General features: G+C 46.9%; 1 protein-coding gene across 10 annotated transcripts in view; it reads right to left on the bottom strand.

Annotated features, from left to right (window-relative positions):
• Nucleotides 1–4,457: 4,457 nt before the first annotated feature.
• Nucleotides 4,458–23,229, bottom strand: part of GBF1 (golgi brefeldin A resistant guanine nucleotide exchange factor 1) — a 123,956-nt gene continuing 105,184 nt past the window's right edge. For 5 of the 10 annotated variants that reach the window (XM_040254266.1, XM_040254269.1, XM_040254270.1 and 2 more), the window contains 27 exons: nt 22,735–22,929; nt 22,344–22,533; nt 21,587–21,727; nt 21,177–21,265; nt 20,020–20,222; nt 19,440–19,563; nt 19,053–19,178; nt 18,701–18,783; nt 17,811–18,047; nt 17,445–17,538; nt 16,899–17,075; nt 16,502–16,566; nt 16,293–16,416; nt 16,029–16,100; nt 15,790–15,884; nt 15,403–15,556; nt 11,908–12,133; nt 11,236–11,396; nt 10,859–11,105; nt 10,531–10,736; nt 7,299–7,449; nt 7,072–7,202; nt 6,771–6,872; nt 6,390–6,503; nt 6,062–6,242; nt 5,783–5,911; nt 4,461–5,309 (listed from right to left, as the gene is read on the bottom strand). In XM_040254266.1, the coding sequence (XP_040110200.1) occupies nt 5,029–5,309; nt 5,783–5,911; nt 6,062–6,242; nt 6,390–6,503; nt 6,771–6,872; nt 7,072–7,202; nt 7,299–7,449; nt 10,531–10,736; nt 10,859–11,105; nt 11,236–11,396; nt 11,908–12,133; nt 15,403–15,556; nt 15,790–15,884; nt 16,029–16,100; nt 16,293–16,416; nt 16,502–16,566; nt 16,899–17,075; nt 17,445–17,538; nt 17,811–18,047; nt 18,701–18,783; nt 19,053–19,178; nt 19,440–19,563; nt 20,020–20,222; nt 21,177–21,265; nt 21,587–21,727; nt 22,344–22,533; nt 22,735–22,929 (4,098 nt within the window). In that variant the 3' untranslated portion in view covers nt 4,461–5,028. Of the gene's footprint in view, nt 5,310–5,782; nt 5,912–6,061; nt 6,243–6,389; nt 6,603–6,770; nt 6,873–7,071; nt 7,203–7,298; nt 7,450–10,530; nt 10,737–10,858; nt 11,106–11,235; nt 11,397–11,907; nt 12,134–15,402; nt 15,557–15,789; nt 15,885–16,028; nt 16,101–16,292; nt 16,417–16,501; nt 16,567–16,898; nt 17,076–17,444; nt 17,539–17,810; nt 18,048–18,700; nt 18,784–19,052; nt 19,179–19,439; nt 19,564–20,019; nt 20,223–21,176; nt 21,266–21,586; nt 21,728–22,343; nt 22,534–22,734; nt 22,930–23,229 lie in introns of all 10 variants that reach the window. The other 5 variants (XM_040254271.1, XM_040254272.1, XR_005723494.1 and 2 more) reach the window with 4 other exon arrangements.

The raw sequence follows: 23,229 nt of genomic DNA, 5'->3' as shown, positions 1-23,229 counted from the left end.
CTGGGACTGGACATTTCTGGTTGGTAGAATTTCTTTTCAGGAAGTGCCATGAATAATCTCCATTTTTGGAGGTGTCCTCCCTTAGGCTCACTGTGGTAGAACACAGGCTGTTGTTTCAAGTCTTGCCTGCAGCTTGCCCCTGACCTTAATTATGGAATTACAGGCCTGCAGTAGCTCTGCATAAAGGGAGACTATTGTGGCCCTTGGTTTGGGTAATTTCCTGTCACTTCCCTCTTCATCTTGCCTGCAAATTGAATGTGCCAGATACTATGGGAAGATGTATGTGTACTCAGTTGCTCAGTCATCTCCGACTCTTTGCAACCCCATGTACTGTAGCCTGCCAGGACTGTACCTCTGCCCATGAAATTTTCCAGGCAAGAATACTAGAGTGGATCGCCATTTCCTTCTCCAGAGGATCTTCTCAACCCAGAGATTGAAACCGAGTCTCTTGCATTTCCTGCATTGGCAGATGGATTCTTTACCACTGAGCCACCAGGGAAGCCCAAACTGATAAAGACTCAGAGAGGAGAAGTAACACAACCAAATACATGGCTTGAAAGGGACAGAGTGAGAATCAAACCCAGTCTCTTAACTCTAGCACAAAGCTCTTCACCATAGATTTGTATAAAGCAAAGCAGGTCTTCCCACCCCATTGTGAGACTTTAGACTTGGGTGGGAGTGGGTAAAAGTGGGAGAAATGGTCATATTCTAGGTAAATTTGAAAGTCAGGGGCAATAAAACTTGCTGAGGAATTGGGTGTGGGATGTTGGGAAGGGGTGTTGATATAAGAACCTAGAGGAGATGAGGGGTAATTGTACATTAAGTCAGTGTAATGGATGGTATTTGAAGTTTTGACAGTGGTCACCATTACCCCACGATTGAATTTAGAGAAAAGGAGTTGACAAGCACTACACCCTGGGACATTCTGATGTTGAGAAGCTGTGGAGATGAGGAACCAAAAGAGGAAATTGAAAATACATGGTCAGTGAGGCAGAGGAGAACCAAGAAAACCCCATGTCTCAGCCAGGTGAGAGCATTTCATGGAGGGGGTAGTGAACTATTTAGTTGAATTAAAGCTCCTCAGCTGAAGCCCAGGGTTGTTTTCTCACAAACACAGTTTCCCAGTGAGCCCTGAACACAGGTGAATACCCAAGGGCTTGAAAAGCCACATACTTTATTGTTCCTAGAATTTATTGGGAGGGGCGAGGTGATGGGGAAGTGTGAGCCCATTATTACTAACTCTGTAATTCGTCTTCCCTGATATCTTTTTTATTTTTTTGGCTGCTCCATGGGGCTTGTGGGATCTTAGTTCCCCCCCAGCAGAGATGGAACCCATGCCCCCTGCAGTGAAAGTGTGGAGTCCTAACCACTGGATCTCCAGGGAAGTTCTGATATCATTCTTATGTACTCGGAAAATTCGCATTTATTCTTGGTTATGTTTGTTTTTTCCTGTTTTTCTTTTATTATAGTTTTTAAAAAATATTATTTGGCTATGCTGGGCCTTAGTTGTGGCATGCAGGATCTTTAGTTATGGCATGCAAATTCCTAATTGCCGCATATGGGATCTAGTTCCCTGACCAGGGATCAAACTGGGGTCCCTTGCATTGGGAGCACAGAGTCTCAGCCACTGGACCACGAGGGAAGTCCCCTTTTATTGATGTATAGTTGATTTACAATGTTGTGTTAGTTTCAAGCATACAGCAAAGTGATTCACACACACACACACACGCACACACGCACACGCGGAGAAATAAACAGCAACCTACTCCAGTATCCTTGCCTGGGAAATCCCATGGACAGAGCAGTCTGGTGGGCTGCAGTCCCTGGGGTCACAAAGAGTCGGACACGACTGAGTGACTGAATAACAACGTACACACACATAACATATATATTTTTTCAGATTATTTTCCATTATAGTTTATAACAAGATATTGAATATAATTGATCTATTTTATATGTAGTAGTGGGTATCTCGGAGAAGGCAATGGCACCCCACTCCAGTACTCCTGCCTGGAAAATCCCACGGATGGAGGAGCCTGGTAGGCTGCAGTCCATGGGGTCGAGAAGAGTCAGGCACGACTGAGCGACTTCACTTTCACTTTTCAGTTTCATGCATTGGAGAAGGAAATGGCAACCCACTCCAGTGTTCTTGCCTGGAGAATCCCAGGGACGGGGGAGCCTGATGGGCTGCCGTCTATGGGGTCGCACAGAGTCGGACACGACTGAAGCGACTTAGCAGCAGCAGCAGCAGCAGCAGCAGTGTGTATCTGTTATGGGCTTCCAGGTGGCTCGGAGGTAAAGAATCTGCCTACCAATGCAGGAGATTCGAGAGACACCAGTTGGATCCCTGTGTTGGGAAAATCCCCTGGAGGAAGAAATGGCAACCCACTCCAATATTCTTGCCCGAAAAATCCCATGGACAGAGGAGCCTGGTGGGCTATACAGTCCACAGGGTGGCAAAGAGTTGGACACAACTGAGCATGCATGCACACACATGGTGTGTTATCTATTAATCCAAGCTCGTTTATCCCTGCCCCTTTCCCAGTTTTCTAGTGAAGTCTTAGCTCACCATGTAATTATTACTTCAGGTACTCGACCTTTTATTTCCACATGAGAAACTACAGAAAAATGTACCTCATTTTTGAGTTTCCACACCACCATCACTACTTTTGAGCTGGGGAAGTGTCATAGGAAAGACCATGTGGTTTAGAGTGAAACAGACCTGGGTTTGAATCTCAGCTCCCTAACTTCCCAGGAATACGGCCTCTCTCAACCTGCTGCTTCATCTAGGAGAGGAGTTAATATTTCTACAAGGTTGGGTAAGCAGTGCACTGAATATTGACATACACTGGTGTTCCAACAATGTCACTTCTCCTTGTTAGGATCTCAGGCCTCTGGGCTTTTTGAAACCTGCTATCCTAGAGTTCTTATAGGAGACACTGTTAAGCAGCATTTCCTTCCAGATTATACTATTTTCCCAGAGGCTTTGTCACTTCCACGTCATTAGCCAGTCTCTCTTGGTCAGAATTAAGGCCTGTGTACTAGATCTTGTAGCTTCCTTCACCTGACAACACTGTTAATAGCACAAGTCAGGCTGTATGTCAGCTGATTTTTCTATACCAGAATAAGACTTTCGACAAATGCTTTCCTTTGCTTGCCAGTGGGGTGGGCTTCAGTTTGCATTCACCCCGGCTTCTTTCCTAATATTTCAGACCAAGGGCTACAGACTTTTCATATTCTTTTGTTCACAGGGTAGATTTTGGATTTCTATGTTAGTCTATGTTGTCTCCCTCGCAACGTTTCCCTTCCTTCAGAAGCTTCTGAAGGCAGAGCTGTGGGGCTCAGAAGGGAGAACAGAGATGTTAGAGTCAAAGCCAATGGTCCAAGTGTCTGCCTGATTGTAGATCCAGGCTTTTCTGCACCCATACGGAAAAGAGCAGGTGAGGCGTTCAGTCTTACTCATAATTTTCCCAGGGGCAAGGTTTCAGGTTAGTGTGGAAAGCAGGCATGTCTGGATCATTTGCAGAAGGAACGGAAGCGGGAGAAACTAGTGCAGGAGCTGCTGGACTCCTATTAGTATTGTTCCACATCCGGTTGTTTCCGTTTCTACAGCGATGCTCCCAAGGGAGGCACTGACAGACATCCAGACCCATCCACGTGGTTGTGCTGAGCAAAGGGAAGACTGAGAGGCTGAATGATCACAGACACAGCTGGGCCCAATGAAGAGGTGAGTGCCCCTAAGTCTCCAAGAGGGAGGCCCACTGGTACTACTCTCCACCCTTTGGTGGAAGGCACTATGGTGAAGGAGGAAGTCAAGATGATGAGAGATGCTTCACTTGGGAAGGCTTAATAGCATTCTGCATCCCACCCACAGTAGCTCAGCCCTGCAGAAGCCATGCTGCCTGCCCCATGCACACTCCTTTTTGTCTTATCCCGATGCAAAGGGAAAGAAGAGAAGGGTTTCTCCAATCACGCTTCAGTGACTGGGCTGTTTGGAGGCTACAGGATGGGAAAAACATTTCCATGCTGTTACGGGCCAGAATGAATGCCCTGTGTCCAGAAACACAAGCTCACAGCTACGGGCAAGGTAGCCTCCCACCCTCTAGGGCCCATGGGCTCCTTCTGCTGCTGGACTATAGGGCACACCTGAGGGAAGCCTTCTGAGTAATGACAGTTCAGCCCTGGCTCACCTTCCCTTTGCCTCAGCCTGGGCTGTCACAGTTATCTCCATTGGAGCAGTTAGGGAAGAGAACTGTCAACCCCCCGCACATCCCTGGTGACAAGGGAGCACTGCTATGATGGTGGTGGTAGTGGTGGCGGGGTGTGGAGGTGGGCAGCAGCAGTGGTGAAGGAATCCTGACCATGGTTGGTAGGCTCGGCCTCTGTTCACGTGAGGGCCTACATATCCCAAAACATGGTACCCACAAGCTCAAGAAGGAAACCAGAAGAAAAGGCCGTGATGTTGGTACTAAGACATTTATTACATCATAAAAAGTCCATTGTTTTCCTGTTTTTCCATATGTACATGCTTCAGTGGGCAGTCCTTTTCTCCAGTCCCACCTGCCCACTCTATGGCGCAAATCAACTCTCCAAACTGACCAATTAATAAAAGAGGAAAAACTAGAGGTGGTAGTCCAGGGCTAGTGAGAGTGGGGCTGGGAGAGGGAAACAAAGTGCAGAGTGGTTGACTTGACTCTCGATGCCTGACATGGGCAGGAGGGGCACAAGGGCGGGCACTGCAGGGCTGGTACAGTGATGCCTCCCTCCCCGGAGCTGCCAGGCTGCAGGTGATACCTGAGTGTGCTCTCAGGTTGGACTCCCAGGAATGGAGAGCAGAGGAGGAAGGTCCCACAGACTAACTGTGGGTCCTAGGAGGGGCCATAAAAGTTCTATTTCCCATCCCCATCCAAAAAGCAGTGACAGCCGCTTGGGCTGGGACTGAAGAGTCTGTGGCCCCTGGGACAGCTGAGAGCGGGGCTAGGGACAGCCTGCTTGGAAGTACTGGTCCTGATAGCTGAGGAGCCTGCCTTAGTTGACCTCAGAGGTGGGCATGGGGTCTGTGGGACGAGGTGTGGCCAGGAGGGGCACAGGTGAGGTGGCCTCAATGAGAGCGGGGTTGAGGATGATGGGCAGAGACATGGGGGGCACGCCCACCTGCAGAGGGGAGGCCAAGGGCTGCAGGATCAGTGGAGACTGAGCCAGCGGTGGAGGCCCATCTGGGGTAGGGCTCAGCCTGCTGGGGCTGGACGCCACTGGTGATCCAGAAGAACTGCTGTTAGCAGGTCGGGGGCCCTCGGGCTTCTCAAAGTCTAGAGGAAAGCAAGGTGGCTGTAGTCAAACTCCCTTACAGTCCGTAGCTGGTTTACCACACTTCTGCTCCTCCCCATTCCTGTGAGCAAAATGACTCCTCCCAGTCTACATAGTTGAGATTGTCTGCTTGAAAATTATTCCAGTGTCCAGTTACCTCATACCTACCCACTCCCCCCACTGTTGTACCTCCAGTCAGATTAATTTTGGTCTGCTTTTTACTAGCATCCCTGAAGGGCACCTCTGCCTCTTCATCCCAAGTTCCCAATCCAGCCTTCTTCTCTGAAGCCTGCAAATTCCAGGCAGCGAGCTCATCAGACCTGGCCCTGCAATCTCCCACAGGAAGAGCAGGTGAGCTGGATCCTGTGGCTTCTTCTTTCCCCTGGCTCTCTGCCTGTGCTCAGCAGCAGTCATAAAGTACTCTGGGCCTCCTCTTAGGCCTTGACACCCAGCAAGCTCGCTTAGAGGGACTCACCACAGGTCCCCAGCTCAGAGGGCATTTCTGGGGGAGGTGGATGGCCAGGGCTCCTAGTGTCACCAGCAGCAGGAGTCAGGCGTGCTGAGGCCAGCGGTTTTGAGGCATGAGGCTCCATGGGCACAGGGTCTGGGGATGGCAGAGAATCCAGATGGCAGCTCTCAGTGCTTTCTCTGAGTATAGTCTTGGCTGCCTACTAGACTTCCCACCTACCCAGGGCACAGAGAACTAGTTATTAGCTCCAGACTCTCTCTGATGAAATTGGCCGGAGCCCCCTACCCTGGATGACGGTCTGCTTGAAGAGCTCATCTCGCAGGTGGGGCAGGAAACAGTCAATGCGCTCCCAGGTGATCTCCCAGAGGGCTGAGGGGCTGCCTCCTCGGGCATCTGCACTGTGGAAAATCTCTGCTGTGTCCATCACCAGAAGCATGTTCTTCAGAGACTCTGGAATGGCCTCTGACTGCAGATGGCAGTGGAACCATGAGAATGGGAAAAGGGATATGGAGGAATGTGTAAGGAGGAGATAGCCACCAAGGGGGAAACAGCAAGTCTTCCCAGAAGGCAGGAGAGGATACAGGCAGCAGCGTTGGGCTGAGGCAGAACGTACCAGTAAGTCACTGGAGCCTGCGTGCATGTACTTGTCCATGAAGTCCAGGATGGTCAGCCAGAGGGCCGCAAAGGTGGAGAGCGACAGCAGTGGAGACAGGTGCTGCAGAAAGACCTATGGCCCCCAGCCCCTTTCAGCCGAGAGGAAGGTAGGAGCCTTCTGCACCCCTCTCCATGGGTAGAAGGCAAGCCTTCTCTATCTTTCATGGGAATCCTGGATGACAGACTCCTCTGAATTCCAAAATCCTCCTGGGTCCTGCTGAGTCTCTACAGCTGGGGGTAATAAGTGCCTACACTACATCTCTGGGTCCTCTCAGGCTTCTGAAGTGGCAGGTGTGGAGAGAGTGGGCGTAGGTATATGGTGGTAGGGTGGTGACAGTACCTTAGAGAGCAGGGTGGAAGCCCTCATTCGGGTCTCCTCCATCCCACCCACATCCGCAGGGCTGATGTTCTCCAAGAGCTTGGTCAGTAGAGGAAACAGCACCTGGTGGATAAAGAGTCAACATCTCTCCAGAGGGGTCAGGTGGAAGCCTTGCCCACCTGACCCTGGGTTGGGGAGTGTGGGTACAGAGCAGGAGGGAAGGTATAATCAGCTGAGGATTGACATTAGTGGCTCTTCAGGCTGCCAGGGATCCCTGTCTTTAGGATTTGCCCTTTACCTTAAGACTAGAGGGAAGGCCTACCTTGTTAAAACAGGACTCCCATTCCAGGGCATCTAACTTCTGAAGATCATGTACCAGCAGTGCTCGCTGCAGATACGTCAGTGCCTGCATCCTCACCTGCCGCCGGGCATCACAGCACAGGCAGGCAATGCCTGAGAACAAGAACAGGCTCAGATCCTTCAGGCATCCTGATCTTGGTACTTCCTAATCACCAGCTCCACCTCCGCCCCTGCTCCCCTGAGGTTTACCCTGCAGTAAAGGGCACCAGCAGTGAGCCCAGAGGGTGCGTGAATCAGCTTCAATCTTCCGGCCGCCTGTCTCCAGGTGGCGCTGTTCCTCCGCCCATGAGCTGTAGATAGAGGCTGCCCTTGTGTGCAGGGTGTGCATCAGATCTAGCAACTGGGATCACAGGAGGGGCGGGACACAAATGGGGTTAGGTCTGCTGGAGCCCCTCCCCAACAGCCCACTCCCACTGTCCCTGACTGAGTCCTCAAGGGAGCCCCTAGGACTGATCGCACCACACTCCTCTCACCACTCTTTCCAACTTTGTGAGCTGGGTGTCCTAGTCCTGACCAGTGTTTTGCAAAGATAGGTATTATTCCCAGTAGCAGGGACTTGAGGTATGTGCACTAAGAATTTAATAACACAATTACATAGTGAGAAAGGCACTTTTCACTTCTCTTTCACCCTGATGACAGATAAAGCCTCATATTCATTAATCTCATTTTAAAAATGGCAAATCTCAGGCTCAGAGGCTTTGACAGGCAGTACCGAAATCAGATTGATTATATTCTTTGCAGCCAAAGATGGAGAAGCTCTATACAGTCAGCAAAAACAAGACCGGGAGCTGACTGTGGCTCAGATCATGAACTCCTTATTGCCAAATTCAGACTGAAATTGAAGAAAATAGGGAAAACCGCTAGACCATTTAGGTATGACCTAAATCAAATCCCTTATGATTATACAGTGGAAGTGAGAAATAGATTTAAGGGCCTAGATCTGATAGATAGAGTGCCTGATGAACTATGGAATGAGGTTCGTGACATTGTACAGGAGACAGGGATCAAGACCATCCCCATGGAAAAGAAATGCAAAAAGGCAAAATGGCTGTCTGGGGAGGCCTTACAAATAGCTGTGAAAAGAACAGAAGCGAAAAGCAAAGGAGAAAAGGAAAAATACAAGCATCTGAATGCAGAGTTCCAAAGAATAGCAAGAAGAGACAAGAAAGCCTTCTTCAGCGATCAATGCAAAGAAATAGAGGAAAACAACAGAATGGGAAATACTAGAGATCTCTTCAAGAAAATTAGAGATACCAAGGGAACATTTCATGCAAAGATGGGCTCGATAAAGGAAAGAAATGGTATGGACCTAACAGAAGCAGAAGATATTAAGAAGAGGTGGCAAGAATACACAGAAGGACCGTACAAAAAAGATCTTCACGACCCGGATAATCACGATGGTTTGATCACTCATCTAGAGCCAGACATCATGGAATGTGAAGTCAAGTGTGCCTTAGAAAGCATCACTACGAACAAAGCTAGTGGAGGTGATGGAATTCCAGTGGAGCTATTTCAAATCCTGGAAGATGATGCTGTGAAAGTGTTGCACTCAATATGCCAGCAAATTTGGAAAACTCAGCAGTGGCCACAGGACTGGAAAAGGTCAGTTTTCATTCCAAACCCAAAGAAAGGCAATGCCAAAGAATGCTCAAACTACTGAACAATTGCGCTCATCTCACACGCTAGTAAAGTAATGTTCAAAAATCTCCAAGCCAGGCTTCAACAATATGTGAACCGTGAACTTCCTGATGTTCAAGCTGGTTTTAGAAAAGGCAGAGGAACCAGAGATCAAATTGCGAACATCCGCTGGATCATGGAAAAAGCAAGAGAGTTCCAGAAAAACATCTATTTCTGCTTTATCGACTATGCCAAAGCCTTTGACTGTGTGGATCACAATAAACTGTGGAAAATTCTTCAAGAGATGGGAATACCAGACCACCTGACCTGCCTCTTGAGAAACCTGTATGCAGGTCAGGAAGCAACAGTTAGAACTGGACATGGAACAACAGACTGGTTCCAAATAGGAAAAGGAGTGTGTCAAGGCTGTACATTGTCACCCTGCTTATTTAACTTCTGTGCAGAGTACATCATGAGAAATGCTGGGCTGGAAGAAGCACAAGCTGGAATCAAGATTGCCGGGAGAAATATCAATAACCTCAGATATGCAGATGACACCACCCTTATGGCAGAAAGTGAAGAGGAACTAAAAAGCCTCTTGATGAAAGTGAAAGAGGAGAGTGAAAAAGTTGGCTTAAAGCTCAACATTCAGAAAACGAAGATCATGGCATCCGGTCCCACCACTTCATGGGAAATAGATGGGGAAACAGTGCAAACAGTGTCAGACTTTATTTTGGGGGGCTCCAAAATCACTGCAGATGGTGACTGCAGCCATGAAATTAAAAGACGCTTACTCCTTGGAAGAAAAGTTATGACCAGCCTAGATAGCATATTCAAAAGCAGAGACATTACTTTGCCGGCTAAGGTCCATCTAGTCAAGGCTATGGTTTTTCCAGTGGTCATGTATGGATGTGAGAGTTGGACTGTGAAGAAAGCTGAGCGCCAAAGAATTGATGCTTTTGAACTGTGGTGTTGGAGAAGACTCTTGAGAGTCCCTTGGACTGCAAGGAGATCCAACCAGTCCATTCTGAAGATCAGCCCTGGGATTTCTTTGGAAGGAATGATGCTAAAGCTTAAACTCTAGTACTTTGGCCACCTTATGTGAAGAGTTGACTCATTGGAAAAGACTCTGATGCTCGGAGGGATTGGGGGCGGGAGGAGAAGGGGACGACAGAGGATGAGATGGCTGGATGGCATCACGGACTCGATGGACGTGAGTCTGAGTGAACTCCGGGAGTTGGTGATGGACAGGGAGGCCTGGCGTGCTGCGATTCATGGGGTAGCAGAGTTGGACACGACTGAGTGACTGAACTGAACTGAGGGTACGGAGAGATGTAGTAATTTTTGTTTTCATCGTTTTTCTAAGGTTATTCTATTTAAAGCAATTAGTTCTCCATTTATTTAGTGGTATAAAGTCTGCTCATAAAATAAACGTTGTATGTTTTGAACAGACAACAGAATAACCAGAAAGAAACAAAAACTGGTGGCAGTGGTTCCCTCTGGTAAGAACTTAGCAGCTAGGGACAGGAATGGAGTAGGACTTTTATCTGTTTACCCTTTTGTACCTTTTGAACTTTGTACTATGTGCATTAAAATTATTTATTTAAAAAATAAACTATAATTTTAAAATTAAGCAAATGAAGACTTACAAGTAGTCTTGGATAGGGAAACAGTGGGGGTGCTAGCCGAGGACTTGGGCTGGGAAAATAGGCCCTTCCTCTTAGCCCTGGCTGTCCCTGGCCCCACCAAGACTCCTGATGTCAGGTACAGGGAGAGGAGAGGAAGTAAAGGGTGCCATACTTACGTCCTGACTGACCTGTAAAGACACCGTATGGTAGCTGGCTGGCACACCTTCATCCTCATCGTCGTCACTATGCCCGCCCCTAGGGGCATGTTGGCTGGAGGTTCGAGGCCGCCGAAGCATTGAGCCTTCCTTGGATTTTTTCTTGAAGCGGTTCCCTTTGTTGTCATATTTGTGACTCTTGCCACGTTTCTCCTGGGACTTGCACCCTGAGCAGGGCCAGACCCAGGTCACATTTCACATCTATGGGCACGGGTGGCCTGCCTTTCCCCCACTTTGCCCCGTAAATCACATGGCTACTCCCCACCTGCCCCTTCATCAGGTGACCCACCGCCATTTAGACTGGCCTCCACAAAGATGCGGAGAGTCTTGACACAGAGCTCGAAGTTGTCAGGTGTGATGTGGGCAGCGTCACGCACGATGAAGGACAGTGACTCCACACACTTAAGCAGGGACTTGGTATCATGTGGCCCAAGGTCCAGCCCCACTGTTAGGCTGTACTGATTGACCAGGGGTGAAGGACCTGGCCGGCTGGGCCCAGGCCCTGGCTTGGAGTTATCGATGTCATCTTTCCCCACCTGTTGAGTACAGAAGAGCTGAGAATCCAAGCTTGACCCTGACCATCCCCTAGATGCCCTCTCAAGGACCAGGAATCTCTTCCACAGGCCAAGGGGGGAAGACTCACCCGCTGCCCATATGCTCACTCACCACTAACCAACCGCTGTTGACCACATCCGCATCTGTGGCTGATCGGTGAATCTTGCCAGGTCTGCCATGGTCAGTGTAGACCTCTGAGTCGGAAGTGTACCCCCGGTCCAGGCTCACATCATTTTGATGGTAGGATGGGAGTTCACTATCTGACTGGGCCCCTGAGACAGCAGGGAAAGGGGCAGAGTCAGGGTGGCAATGGGGATGTTGGGATCAGGGATAATTTCAGTTATCAGAAGAAAAGTCCTGAAGCCTGGCCTCTCTTTTCTCTGGGTCTAGATTAGTTTCAGCTCTGTCACCAGAGGGCTGAAGGGTGGCCTGGAGAGCTGCTCTCTTGACCAAATGGGGCAGCAGGCTAATTTGGGCTCTGGATGGCATCTAGTAGTGGCTGTTGGGGAGGGAGATGGCAATGAGGACAGTTTCTGAGGAAACAGTCCTCAGGACAGTAGGAAGCCTGGCTCATAGCCTTTTCCACTGCCTGCTTGCCTTTATGCTGTTAATCTGTGAGTACTGGTGAGAGGCCAGTGGGCACAGGAAGCCCTGGAAGCAGATGGCAGAGCCAAGGGTATTTAATCTGATGAACACAACAACCTGTGTTTTGTTTTCCTGTCTCAGCCACGGGGGCCATGATTGGTTATCTGCTACTGTGGATCTCCCTGGGAAAGGGCTTACCAGCATCAGGTGCGTCGGCCCTGACTGTGGCCTGTAGGGCAGCTGGAGGCTTTACACCTGAGCCAATGCACTCCAGCAGTGTGAAGAGGGTGGCCCAGTCATCGCCTGAGTGGATATTGGCTGCGTTGGTCTTAAGGAGTTCATGGAGCCCATAGGCTACCTGGTGACTGACTCGGGACAACACGCTGGGCTTCATTAGTAACAAAATGCGCAGGGAGAGCAGTACCTGGGGAGCAAGAGTAGGGAGCAGGAAGTAGAAAGTGGGCACACAGTATCCTGTCTAGCCTCTTTCCCCAGCAGTCTCCTTAGGCCAGTGAGGATGCTTCAACTAAGACCCAACTTAGGGTACTCTGTGGACAGATGGCCAGGGGCTAGGGATGGGGGCAAGAAAGAGGCAAGTTATAAAAGGGCAACACAAGGGATCCTGTGGTGGTGGAACTATTCAGCATCTTCCCTAGTGGTGGAAACACAAATCTACACAAGTGATTAAATTGTGTAGAACTTAATACACATATGAGTACAACCAAAACTGGGGAAATCTGGTAAGATTAGTAAACTATATCAATGTCAGTATCCTGGTTAGGATACTATACTATCGTTTTGCATAATGCTACCACTGGGGTAAAATGGGGAATGTATACAGACAGCCCCCAACTTATGATGATCTGACATAGATTTTTTTGGACTTTACAGTGGTTCAAAAGCAACACACATTCAGTAGAAACCATACTTAAGAGTTTTAATTTTTTCCAGGGCTACTCATGTGCATGCAGTACAATACTCTCTTGCAATGCTGGGCAGGGTCAGGGTGCCACAGCTCCCAGTCAGCCATGCCATCATAAAGGTGAACAACTGATGCACTTACAACCATTTTGTTTGCCATTTTCAGTATAGTATCTAAAAAATTACCTGATATCCAACACTTTATTATGAAAGACTGCATATAAATCTATAGTTATCAATATAACTCTATTGATATATAGTTATATAGGTTATATATATATATAACTTTTAACTCAATATTAAAAGTTTTAAAACACTGAAAAAAAAGACCAGTAACATTATGCAAAACTATAGTATAATATCCTAATCAGTAACATTATGCAAAACTATAGTATAATATCCTAACTAGGATACTGACCTTGATAGAATTCTCTAATCTTATTCAGATTTCCCCAGTTTTACTTATATGTATATTAAGTTCTACATAATTTAATTAAATTTAACTTGTGGAGGTTTGTGTTTCCACCACTAGCCAAGATGCTGAATAGTTTCAACACCACAGGATTCCTTGTGTTGTTCTTTTATAACCACACTTGCCTCTTTCTTGGGCTTCCCTGATGGCTCAGTTGGTAAAGAATCCGCCTGCAAATCCAGGAGACCCCAGTTCAATTCCTGGGTTGGGAAGATCCTCCGGAGAAGGGCTAGGTTACCCACTCCAGTATTACTGGGCTTCCCTTGTGGCTCAGCTGGTAAAGAATCCATTTGCAATGTGGGAGACCTGGGTTCGATCCCTGGGTTGGGAAGATCCCCTGGAGAAGGGAAAGGCTACCCACTTCAGTATTCTGGCCTGGAGAATTCCATGAACTCTTTCTTGCCCTGATCCCTAGCCCCTGGCCATTTGTCCACAACTTCTAAAACTCTGTCAATCAAAAATGTGATATAAATGGAATTATACAGTATATAACCTTTTGGGATTGGCTTTTTTCATTTAGCATAATTCCTTGGAGAACCATCCAAGGAATTGTATATCAACAGTTTGTTGCTTTTAGTTGCTGAATAGTATTCCATGGTATGCATATACTACACTTTATGTTGAAAAAATCTGGGCTGATTGTAGTTTTGGCTACTAAAAATAAAGCTTCTGTGAACATTCATGCACAGGTTTTTATAAAAGTTAGCTTTCATTTCTCTAGGATAAGCACCCAAGAGCACAACTGCGGGACTGTGTTAAAACTGCATGTTTAGTTTGGTAAGAAATGACTCTCTTGTTTTACATTCCCACCAGCAATTTATGAGTGACCCACATCCTTGTCTGCATTTGGTATTATCACTATTTTTCACTTTAGCCATTCTGACAGGTGTGCAGTGGTATTTCACTGTGGTTTTGTGTTTCCCTGTTGGCTAATGATTTGAACATCACTTAATCTTTTTCATGTACTTATCTGCCATCTGTGTATCTTTTTCATATATTTCACTCATTTTCTAATTGTTTTTTTTACTGTTACGTTTTGTGTTCTTTTACATTTTAGATATTAGTCTTTTTTCAGGTATTTGATTTGAAAACAAACACTCCTTGTCTTTATATCCTTTCCACACTGGGTTCTGATAGAGTAGAATTGTTCGTATTGAGTCTAATTTATCAGTTTTTCCTTTTATGGATTGTATTTTTGGTGTCAAGTCTAAGAACTCTTGGCCTAGCTCCCAAAGATATCCTCGTGTATTTCTTTCTAAAGGTTTCAGAGTTTTACATTTTACATTTAAATCTATTATTCGAGTTAACTTTTCTATAAGGTATGAGGCTTAGGTCTAGGTTCACTCCCTACCATGGATTTCAATTGCTCCAGCGATTAAAAAGGCTATCTTTTCTATACTGAATTGTTTTGCACCTTTGTCAAAAAATTAATTAGGTTTCTTTGTGTGGGTCTGTTTTTGGCTTGTTACATTGATCCATGTGTCTGTCCCTCCAAAAATACCACAGTGTTGATTACTGTAGCTGTATAGTAAGCCTTAATATCAGATGGAGTGACCATTCCCACGTTTTTTCTCAAAATGTCTTTTGGCTATTCTAGGGCCTGTGCTTTTCCATGTAAATCTCAGAATAAGCTTGTTTATGTCTACAAAAAAACCTTGCTGGGATTTTCATAGGAGTTGCATTAAACAGATCAATTAACGGAGAAATGATGTCCTTACTACACTGAATCTTTCAATCTATGCATATACTATGTCTCATTTATATGGGTCTTCTTTAATATCTTTCATCAGCATTTTGTAATTTTCAGCATACAGAGTATATATATGTTTTGTTAGGTCTATAGCTAAGTATTTGATTTCATTTGGAAAACCTGAAATGGTTTCATTTTCTATATGATCATTGTTAGTATTAAAAAATGTGATTAATTTTTGTGTATTGATCTTATATCCCCTGATCTTGCAGAACTCACTTATTATTTCTTTGCTGGTTGTCTTTTTATAAATTGGGCAAAGGTCCTAAGCATGAGAACTAGGAAATCAGGTACAGGGTTGGGACTGCCACAAGGCAGTAGCCTTGTCCAACCCTACTGAGCACAGATGCTGAGTATCAGGCTTCATGCCTGAGGCCATTCCAGACTCACTTCCAATGCCACCTGTTAAGACTCCCCTAGCTCTGTGTAGATCACTGGGCTCATGCTATAGGGTATTAAATGAGCTCTCTGTTTCAGGCCATATCAATAACTAATACTGTGGTTCTACCCCTTATATACCTTCCTGCCCTCCCAGCTGCACTCTGCTTACCTGGCCACTGATCTCTTCTCTCCGGAGTAACCGAATGGCTAGGCGCAGCAGCCCCACCACTGCCCGCTCCACAAGGAAGCAGAAGTCCTGGGCCTGGACACATAGGTGGTATAGATGGTCTCGAACAGTCTGCCACACACAGCCAACACGGTCCCTGAGAAACATAAGGGATGAGGACAGTCTCAGATGAAGAGGCTGGTGGGCAATAAGCCTTCTTTTCTGATTGAAGCTAGGCCCTTCAAGGCAGGTCTAATGAGCAAGCTTCTCCTCCACTGCCTGCAGCTTCCTGTGCTTCTTGTCCCTAGAGTCCACCCTGCAAGATGACTCCAGGCTTCCATCCCTTTGGCACAAGTCCAGTATGAGGCCTGCCTAAAGACTGCCTGCTACCTGTTCTCTAGCACAATCCTCAGCAGCATTTCCAGGCAGAAAGCAGCATCCTCTTCATCATAGGTCTCTTCATCTGGTGTCACTGAGACCAGAGCCTGGAGGAGAATAATTGCAGAAAAGAAGGCATGGAGAAGAAGCCAGCCACTGGCCCAGCCCTGACAGTGACTGAGGCATATGTCCCTGTCTCCCCTCCCAGACCCAGGCAGCCCTTTCATCCCTCTTTCCTCTCCACTCTGTACCTTCATGAGCTCCTGCAGTGACTCCAGCTGGAGGAATTTGCTTTCTGTGATCATCTTTTCTGGGTCACATTGCTAGAGGGGCACAAGGGTTAATGATAAGGACTAGAGGGAAGAGAATGTTCCCAAGAAGCTAGGAAGAGAGGGCAGAAGGAGTCAGCTCTGGTCACAAACTCTAGTGATCCTAGTCTTCAGTTCATACAGCTATGTCTTATCTTGTACAGAAGGGTCTAGGCTTGTTCACCAGGGGTGAGCAGGGTCAGTTACCTTGATACAGTCCAAAGCCATTCTCTTGGCCTCTTGGTTTTCAGTGGATGGGCCCCGCACACTAGACTGCTCAGTACCACTTAGTGTCAGCCAGCTCACAAAACTCAGCACTGTTGACTCCCCTCTGGAGAAAGAGGGTACAAGCTCTAGTGAGCTCTAGAGTTCTAATCCCCCCTCCCCAAAGTCTCTAGCCTCTGATTTGCCCTCACCGGTTCGATGGTGTCTCTTCCCGCTGTAGACAGATCTTGCCATTGGGATCCACAAAGTCTTCTACCTAGAAAATCAGGTCAATAATAATTTCTTCCCACATGCCTTTTGCATTTCCTATTCCTCTGAGTAAAGTTTTCTGGCTTTCTTCCTGTTGCCCTCTGCCCTCCACAACTGACAGGGTCCCCTCCAACTGGTGACTGGTAATGACTTCTACCAGCCTTCCTTCACAGCTATCCCCTGGCTGAAGATCTGTGGTCTTACATTTGAGGTGTTCCTGGTAAGTTTCAGCATGCATCAGGCCCAGTGCTATTCTCAACCATTTCTAAAACCAGACAGTACATAATCTTAGACCTCTTTTGCCTTGTTATTATTGATTAGTCTCCTACCAAGAATTACCTCTACCATAGCCTTGGGTAGCAGTTGGGCTCGGAAGAGTTGCAGCATGGCCTCCATGATATTCTTCCAGCCCTCTCGCAGGATGTCACCATGACGGTGGGCCAAATGGAACACCGTCTTGGCTGCAATGTGGGCTTTAGGGTTGCTTCCAAACACAGTGGGCAGGTTCTCAATAGACTGGAAAAGAAGATGAGAAGAGGCTTAGAGCCCAGCAAATGAATTGAAAGGAGATTCTCTTTGGCCTGTACCTATGGTTCCTAAGGGTCCTTCTGCTATTTCTGCTTCAATCCCCCGTAATGTTGGTGAGAAAGGCTAACCTGGCTAAGGCCTTCTCCACTATTGTGTCTCCTCTCTCATCCCCATTATATGAGGTAATGCTATTCTCATCGCAGGGATGTCAGACAGAAATGGCCTAAGCTCTTCTGTAGTCTGGCTGAGTGAGAGAATATGCTGAAGGCAATCAGCTCCACAGATAAGGGTAGATCTATGGCCAAGGGAGAGGTCTTCCTTTGTAATGCCAAGGACACAGTTCCTGTCGATGCTCACCTCACTGCTGAGAGCTGTGAATTTGCATAGAGAGATGATGAGATTGTCAAACACATCACTGAGGCCATAGTGGGCGGAGATCATGGCGCACTTCCTGTAATGTCACATACCAGATACAGTCACTGAAAGGCCAGGCAGCCTTTTCAAGTCCTCAAGGAGGCTTGCTTGGGATTCTTCCCTAATCAGTCTCAGGAAGAAACTCTTGAGTCTGTTTAATACTGAGCTTTCCCAAGCTTCAGTCTCCCTCCAGAAACTCAGGAGGAACCCCATTCTAAGGACAATAAGAGTAAGAATCAGAGAGGCATTGAGGCAATCATGTTAACTCAGAGAGGTGGAAGATTAAGACCAAAGTCAAATCCTGGCTACCTGAAGCCTGAGATGGCTTTTTGGATGATTGTCTCCTCGAGGCTTTTGTCAAAGACATAAGAGAGAGCAGCAATAGTGGGGCCCCAGGTCATGGTGAAGAGGTCAAGATCATAGCTGCCAGCAGGCACACGTAGGAATATGCCCTCTGCGGTGGCACCTCGATGAAGCAGCACATTCCACACATAATTCTCCCGGACCAAGCCTGTCTGCTCCTCAGGCATCACAATCTCCTCATTCCTGTCAGGAGGTAACAAAAGGAGTAGGTGCACTGCTCTGAACTGACTGATCACAATCTAGGACAAGGGGCTTTGCCCATAACTGGCACTTCCACCAATGAGAGGTCATCAAAACTGCAGCTTAGTGGTCTGCTTTCCTGCCCACCAGTGGCACCAGGGAGAAAGAAAGGAAGCATCCCATAAATCTCCAAGCCCTGTCTCTAAGTGGGCCTTTAGTTCTATAGTAAGATCTCATATTCTTTCTGGGTATGAGAGAATGAACAATTCTACTTTTTCTGGTTTATAGTAAAAATCTAAGTGTCCCAAACCTCATTCTCTAGCACTCATTTTGGGTTCTCTACTACCCCTACCCTAACGCATCTTGTGAGCTAGACAGAAAAATCTAGCTGCTGTGGATTCAGAAAACAGGGCAATGATGGCCCCTCCACTCAGCAGGGGCAGTTTGAATCCTGGCTCAGGGTTCTTCAGTTATAGTACTGTTCAGCTTCTTTAAGAAATAAATGAGTTGGGGGAGACAGGGCTGCCCAGCTAAAGTACGAAGCTAAATCCAGGGCATGTGAGTCACTGCAGACTGCTGTGACGCCAACATTTCGAAAAGGAAGCAGTGTGCTTCTCCTTAGCAGAGATGTTACACCATTCTCTACACATACTCACTTGATGGCATGGTACATGTCCTCCAGGATGTCTTGCTCAAAGTCCTTGCCTCCATTCACACCTTTTAGATTTTTGCGAAACTCCTAGAGACAGGGCAATAAGATTTACCCTACCATGTGTCAATGCTGAAGCCCCACTCAAGGAACTCCTGGGTCTGTGGTAAATAGGACTTAGGAAACAGTAAGTAAAAGAATCCACTTCCCTACCCCAGTTCCTCTCCTGTACTAGCCAGCCCTCCCTGACTCCCTTGGACAGAACCGTGTCCACTGTGCCCACTGGAAATCCCACATCCTTTCTGCTACCTCCAAAGCTGTGCTGGAACTGCCCTGCCACGGCTGGGATTCAATCTTACCTCTAGGGTCATGGGCGCATTCTGTTTGCGAACATTGTGGTTGTGCTGGTCAGTATTAAGCATGATGACAGCATAGGCCAGGGCAAAGCAGGCATCGCTATTGGCAAATGGGGAGCCATTACAATTCTGAAAAAGCAAAGACCCCATTGACTATGTCAATGCTCTTCTCTGGCCAATCAAACCCTCACTGCCAACCTACTGGTCAATGCTGAGACAGAGGGAAGGTACCAGCCAGAAAATGACCCATCTCTTGCCAACTCCTTGATGGAAGTTGGCATCCCCTCTATGGGAAAGCTCATTGATGTTGTTCTCAGCCTTCGTAGGAGACAGAAACCCTTAGTCAAATTAATTGGGATGCTGGACTCAGCCCCTGCCACTCAAACTCACCCTCCAATGTTCTGTGAATGCCTCTAGCAACCTCTGGATGACTGGTGCTTCCCCGGGCAAGCGGAAGGCTTCCAGGTAGAGCCGGAGAGCTTCATCCAGTCGCAGACCCTGAAAGCTGAAGGTGCTACAGGGAAAGAAAGAAGGATGAAAGACTTAAGATATACAAGTTGCAAATGTTGGGTGATCTATAGGTATAGTCCCCCTAAGCTTCTCCTATTGGAACAGAAGAAGCTGAAGGCTTTGGCAGAGGGGAGGTATATCCTGGACATCTCTAACACTGAATCAGAATTTGACAACCACTAACCTTAGTACTTTTCACATCAGTGTGCTCCTGCCTGGAAATTTCATTCTGGAACCCAGAACCTGCCCTGTGCTCAGGAACCCTGCTCCACCCCTTTGCAATGTTCTCTGTATAAAATGGATTGGCCCCTTCAGGTTTTATGCTGGAGACTCTCTTAAACAGATACAAATCTTGGGAAGAGGAAGAGCGTGTGACCTGGGTTACCAGCAGGAACTGACTGGTACTATTTTGAACTGTCTGTCCCCCAACTACATCCCACGTTTCTTACAGTTTCCTCACCTCACAAAGCTCTCCAGCAGGTCAATGCTTTTGCGGTCACTCACAAACTCTCCAATCATTTTCTTGTCCAGTCGAGGGTTCTCTCGCAGCCACTGGGCTACCTCTGTGTTATCCATTGGGATGGTAAGGAGACCTTTCTCCTGCAAAAATTGGATCCCCTTCTTTGGTTTTTGGTTGAACTGCTCTGTGCCAGTGATCAACAGCTGCAGGAGAAATACAGGAGGTGTCAAAAGTTGCTCTGCCCCTAAACCAGACAAGACCAGGCCTCCATCAAGTTCCACAGCTGATCACCTAATGGGTTCCTAGGACACAGCTCACTCCAGAACTAAGGCTGAATCATATTGGCCCTTAGATTTCCCCAATCTCCATTGTTTATGTAGAACTGGCTGAGGAAATCCTTCTTACTCCTTTTCTGAGTGCTAAAAATGCATAGCACTCTCCTCCAACCTGAGAATCAGGGGGGAAAAGTAGAAGAAAGAGACTAGAGAAGGTTTTCTTTTCAGTTTTATAGCCATCCCTAGTATCTGTTTACAGACTAGCTGATTCTAATCTTTCTTTACAGATTCCCCTTCTTTCTTTGGTTTCCTAGCTCTTAAGGCCCTGGAGATTGAAAGACAAGGCGAACTAACTGTGACAATAACTTTTTGACTGTCTATTCACAGTTCTGCAATCAAGGGCACACATAAACCAAAATCATATAGGCTGCCCTTAAGATGAAGAAGGGTTAAATAGGTTTTCTTTGTGTTAAGAAAACCACAAAGCACAGTTATTTGAACTTTACTAAAAGCACCAGAATAAATGTCAATACCCTTTTATTGCCAGTGATCACCCCAGAGCTCCAGATAACCGATAACCTTCAGTGACCCACAGGATACCAGTTCCCAGGACTCCTGTCACCACAAGTAACACTTGACTCTCAGTGAGGGCAGCATTTGCCCAGGAGCACACAACAGGTGGTCCTGATTACATGGTTTAGGAGTAAGGAAAGGGCTTCAAAGGAGACTGGGGGACTGCTGAAGTCCCAACAAGCACAAAAATTAGCTGTAGGAAACTGTTCAGTGAGCTGAAACTCTCCCTTGTTCTCTTGAGTCAGAACCCCACAGAGAACACCCAGTCAGAGTGGGCAGAGGTTGAGCTCTGGAGATATCTATATGTACCTTCTTTTTGTTTTTAATTTCAATCAACTCTCGTGGATCTGGCAGGAGACAGGAAAATCGAGGTGGCTTCCGGGTAAACTTTTTGTCAGCTAGGAATGGGAGGGAAAGAGGGAAACACCACCAGTAAGACCTCTTTTACCAGGAAAATGACTTTTAGAAGGATGCTGAAATACCCTCTAGTGAAAAGAAGGATGCCTCAGAAAGTTTCTTGTGCTCATCAGTCTTTCACATCCCTAGAAGTTCTATTTTCTAGGGCTCCCAATGTTCTCCTTCCTCTCTCTGGGTCTGAAGCCAAGGTGAGCGGCCAAGTTCATTTGGGTACCGCCCTCAGGGGTTTCTGTGACCGTCCCCTGTTTTCCAACAGGTCTTCCAGCTGAGGGGGCTGAGGAAGATGGGCACCCAGTACACACCCCCAGAGTCACCAGCTTCCTCCAGATCACTGCATCCTGGTTTCCCATGTTCTGCTGGCAGCCGCCCTCCACCTGGCAGATTCAGGCCTGTGATGTCTGGGGCCATGCTTGTAGCCTTCCCATCACTGGCTGCTCTCTCGGCTGGTAAGAGAGAAGAAGCTAAGTGAAGACTGGTGCTGTAGGAAGCCAAGCAGAGCTTCAGGAGAATCGAGTCTCAGGCAAAGGAGATCTGCATGTTCCCACATAGGTCACCAACCCTGACAGGATAAACTCAAGCCCAAATAAGTATTTACTATCACACATTAGTCAAGCATTAGATTCTATAGTTTAATAAAGAGATTAATGAGTCATTTTCCTTGATCTCCTGCACCTCAATCGCAAGGAAAAGTTAGAGAAGATTAATTAGAGTTGAGGCAATTACTGGGAGTAGGAAAAGGAAAAGCAGGAAAAGCTTCCTTAAAGCCTGGAACTTTAAGGAACATAAGTCCTATATATCCTTTAATCTAAATTCTCTTTTCTCCCCATAAAGAAATAACAATTCAGTAAAAAAGACAAAGTATGGAAGAGGAGAAAGGGAGAAGTCCATGAGTCTTGTTAATGTGCCAGTCTTGCCTATGATTCACATCACCAAATCTTAGAAACACAGAATTAGGAGTACTTCAGAGGAAGTACTGAAAGTGTAGGAGAAAGGGTTCAGTGAGTAGAGAAGGGATAAACACAGAATCCTGGGATCCTCAAAGAAAGAAATTCCTCTCACTATTGTTGGCTTCTCGAGTGCCATCTACTGCCTCATAGCCAGGTCTGGCTGCCTCTTTCCTTTCTTGCTGGATAAGGTTGTTGAGGACTTTGGCCTGGCAGTGGGCCTCAGTGCTGTCAATCACTGTCAATAGGGCATCGAGAGACAGCAGGTGTGTTGTATAGAGCTGACCAGACACAGGGAAGGCATTCTGGAAAGTAAACAGATCCAGTAGACTTGAGGTTAGAATACTTCTCAAAAAATCCTAAAATTGCCCATAACTTTTACATTGCTTTGAGAAAACGCCCTTCCTTTTGTTTCCCAACTTTCAAGTGTTTCATTCCCTATCCTCACTACCACCAGAGAGATTTCCTTAATTTTCTTTCTAGAGACCAGTAACAATGCTCAGCACCTTGGACAGCAGCTTGGTGAGATCTTCAAAGAGGTTGGAACAGTAGTAGTCACAATCATAGTTGATATAGAGCTCAGTGACAAAGCTGGGGATGTGCCAGAGCTGCACAATAGCTTCCAGTGCCATCTCCTTCATCTCATAAGGCATCTTAGGGTTCTCCACAGTGATGATCTCCATGAGCTTTTTGATGTACATCTGACAATAATCCAGTAATTGCCATTTGGATGGGGAAAGGGTTCAAGATAAGAAGAGGCAAATTAGACAGGAAGCAAATGCTAGCCACAAAGCATGCATTAAGAGACAATGGTATTCCATACCTAAAGACATTCTCCTCTTTGCCCCTCATGATGGGGTGGGCTGGTTCTCTACCTCATGCCTGATCCAAAACAAGTTGCCTATTGCCCTTTTTGTGCTCTGTGAGCCTGATCTGGTCCTATTCAGGGTTCCTTTTTGCAATTTTCTGGTGAATTCAGCTTGACCTGCCTGCTTGTGTTG

This window comes from Oryx dammah, unplaced genomic scaffold (genome assembly GCF_014754425.2).
Source record: "Oryx dammah isolate SB20612 unplaced genomic scaffold, SCBI_Odam_1.1 HiC_scaffold_14, whole genome shotgun sequence".
Classification (NCBI taxonomy): domain Eukaryota; kingdom Metazoa; phylum Chordata; class Mammalia; order Artiodactyla; family Bovidae; genus Oryx; species Oryx dammah.
Note: the sequence above shows the minus strand (reverse complement) of the source record. Positions and strands in the feature narration are given on the sequence as shown.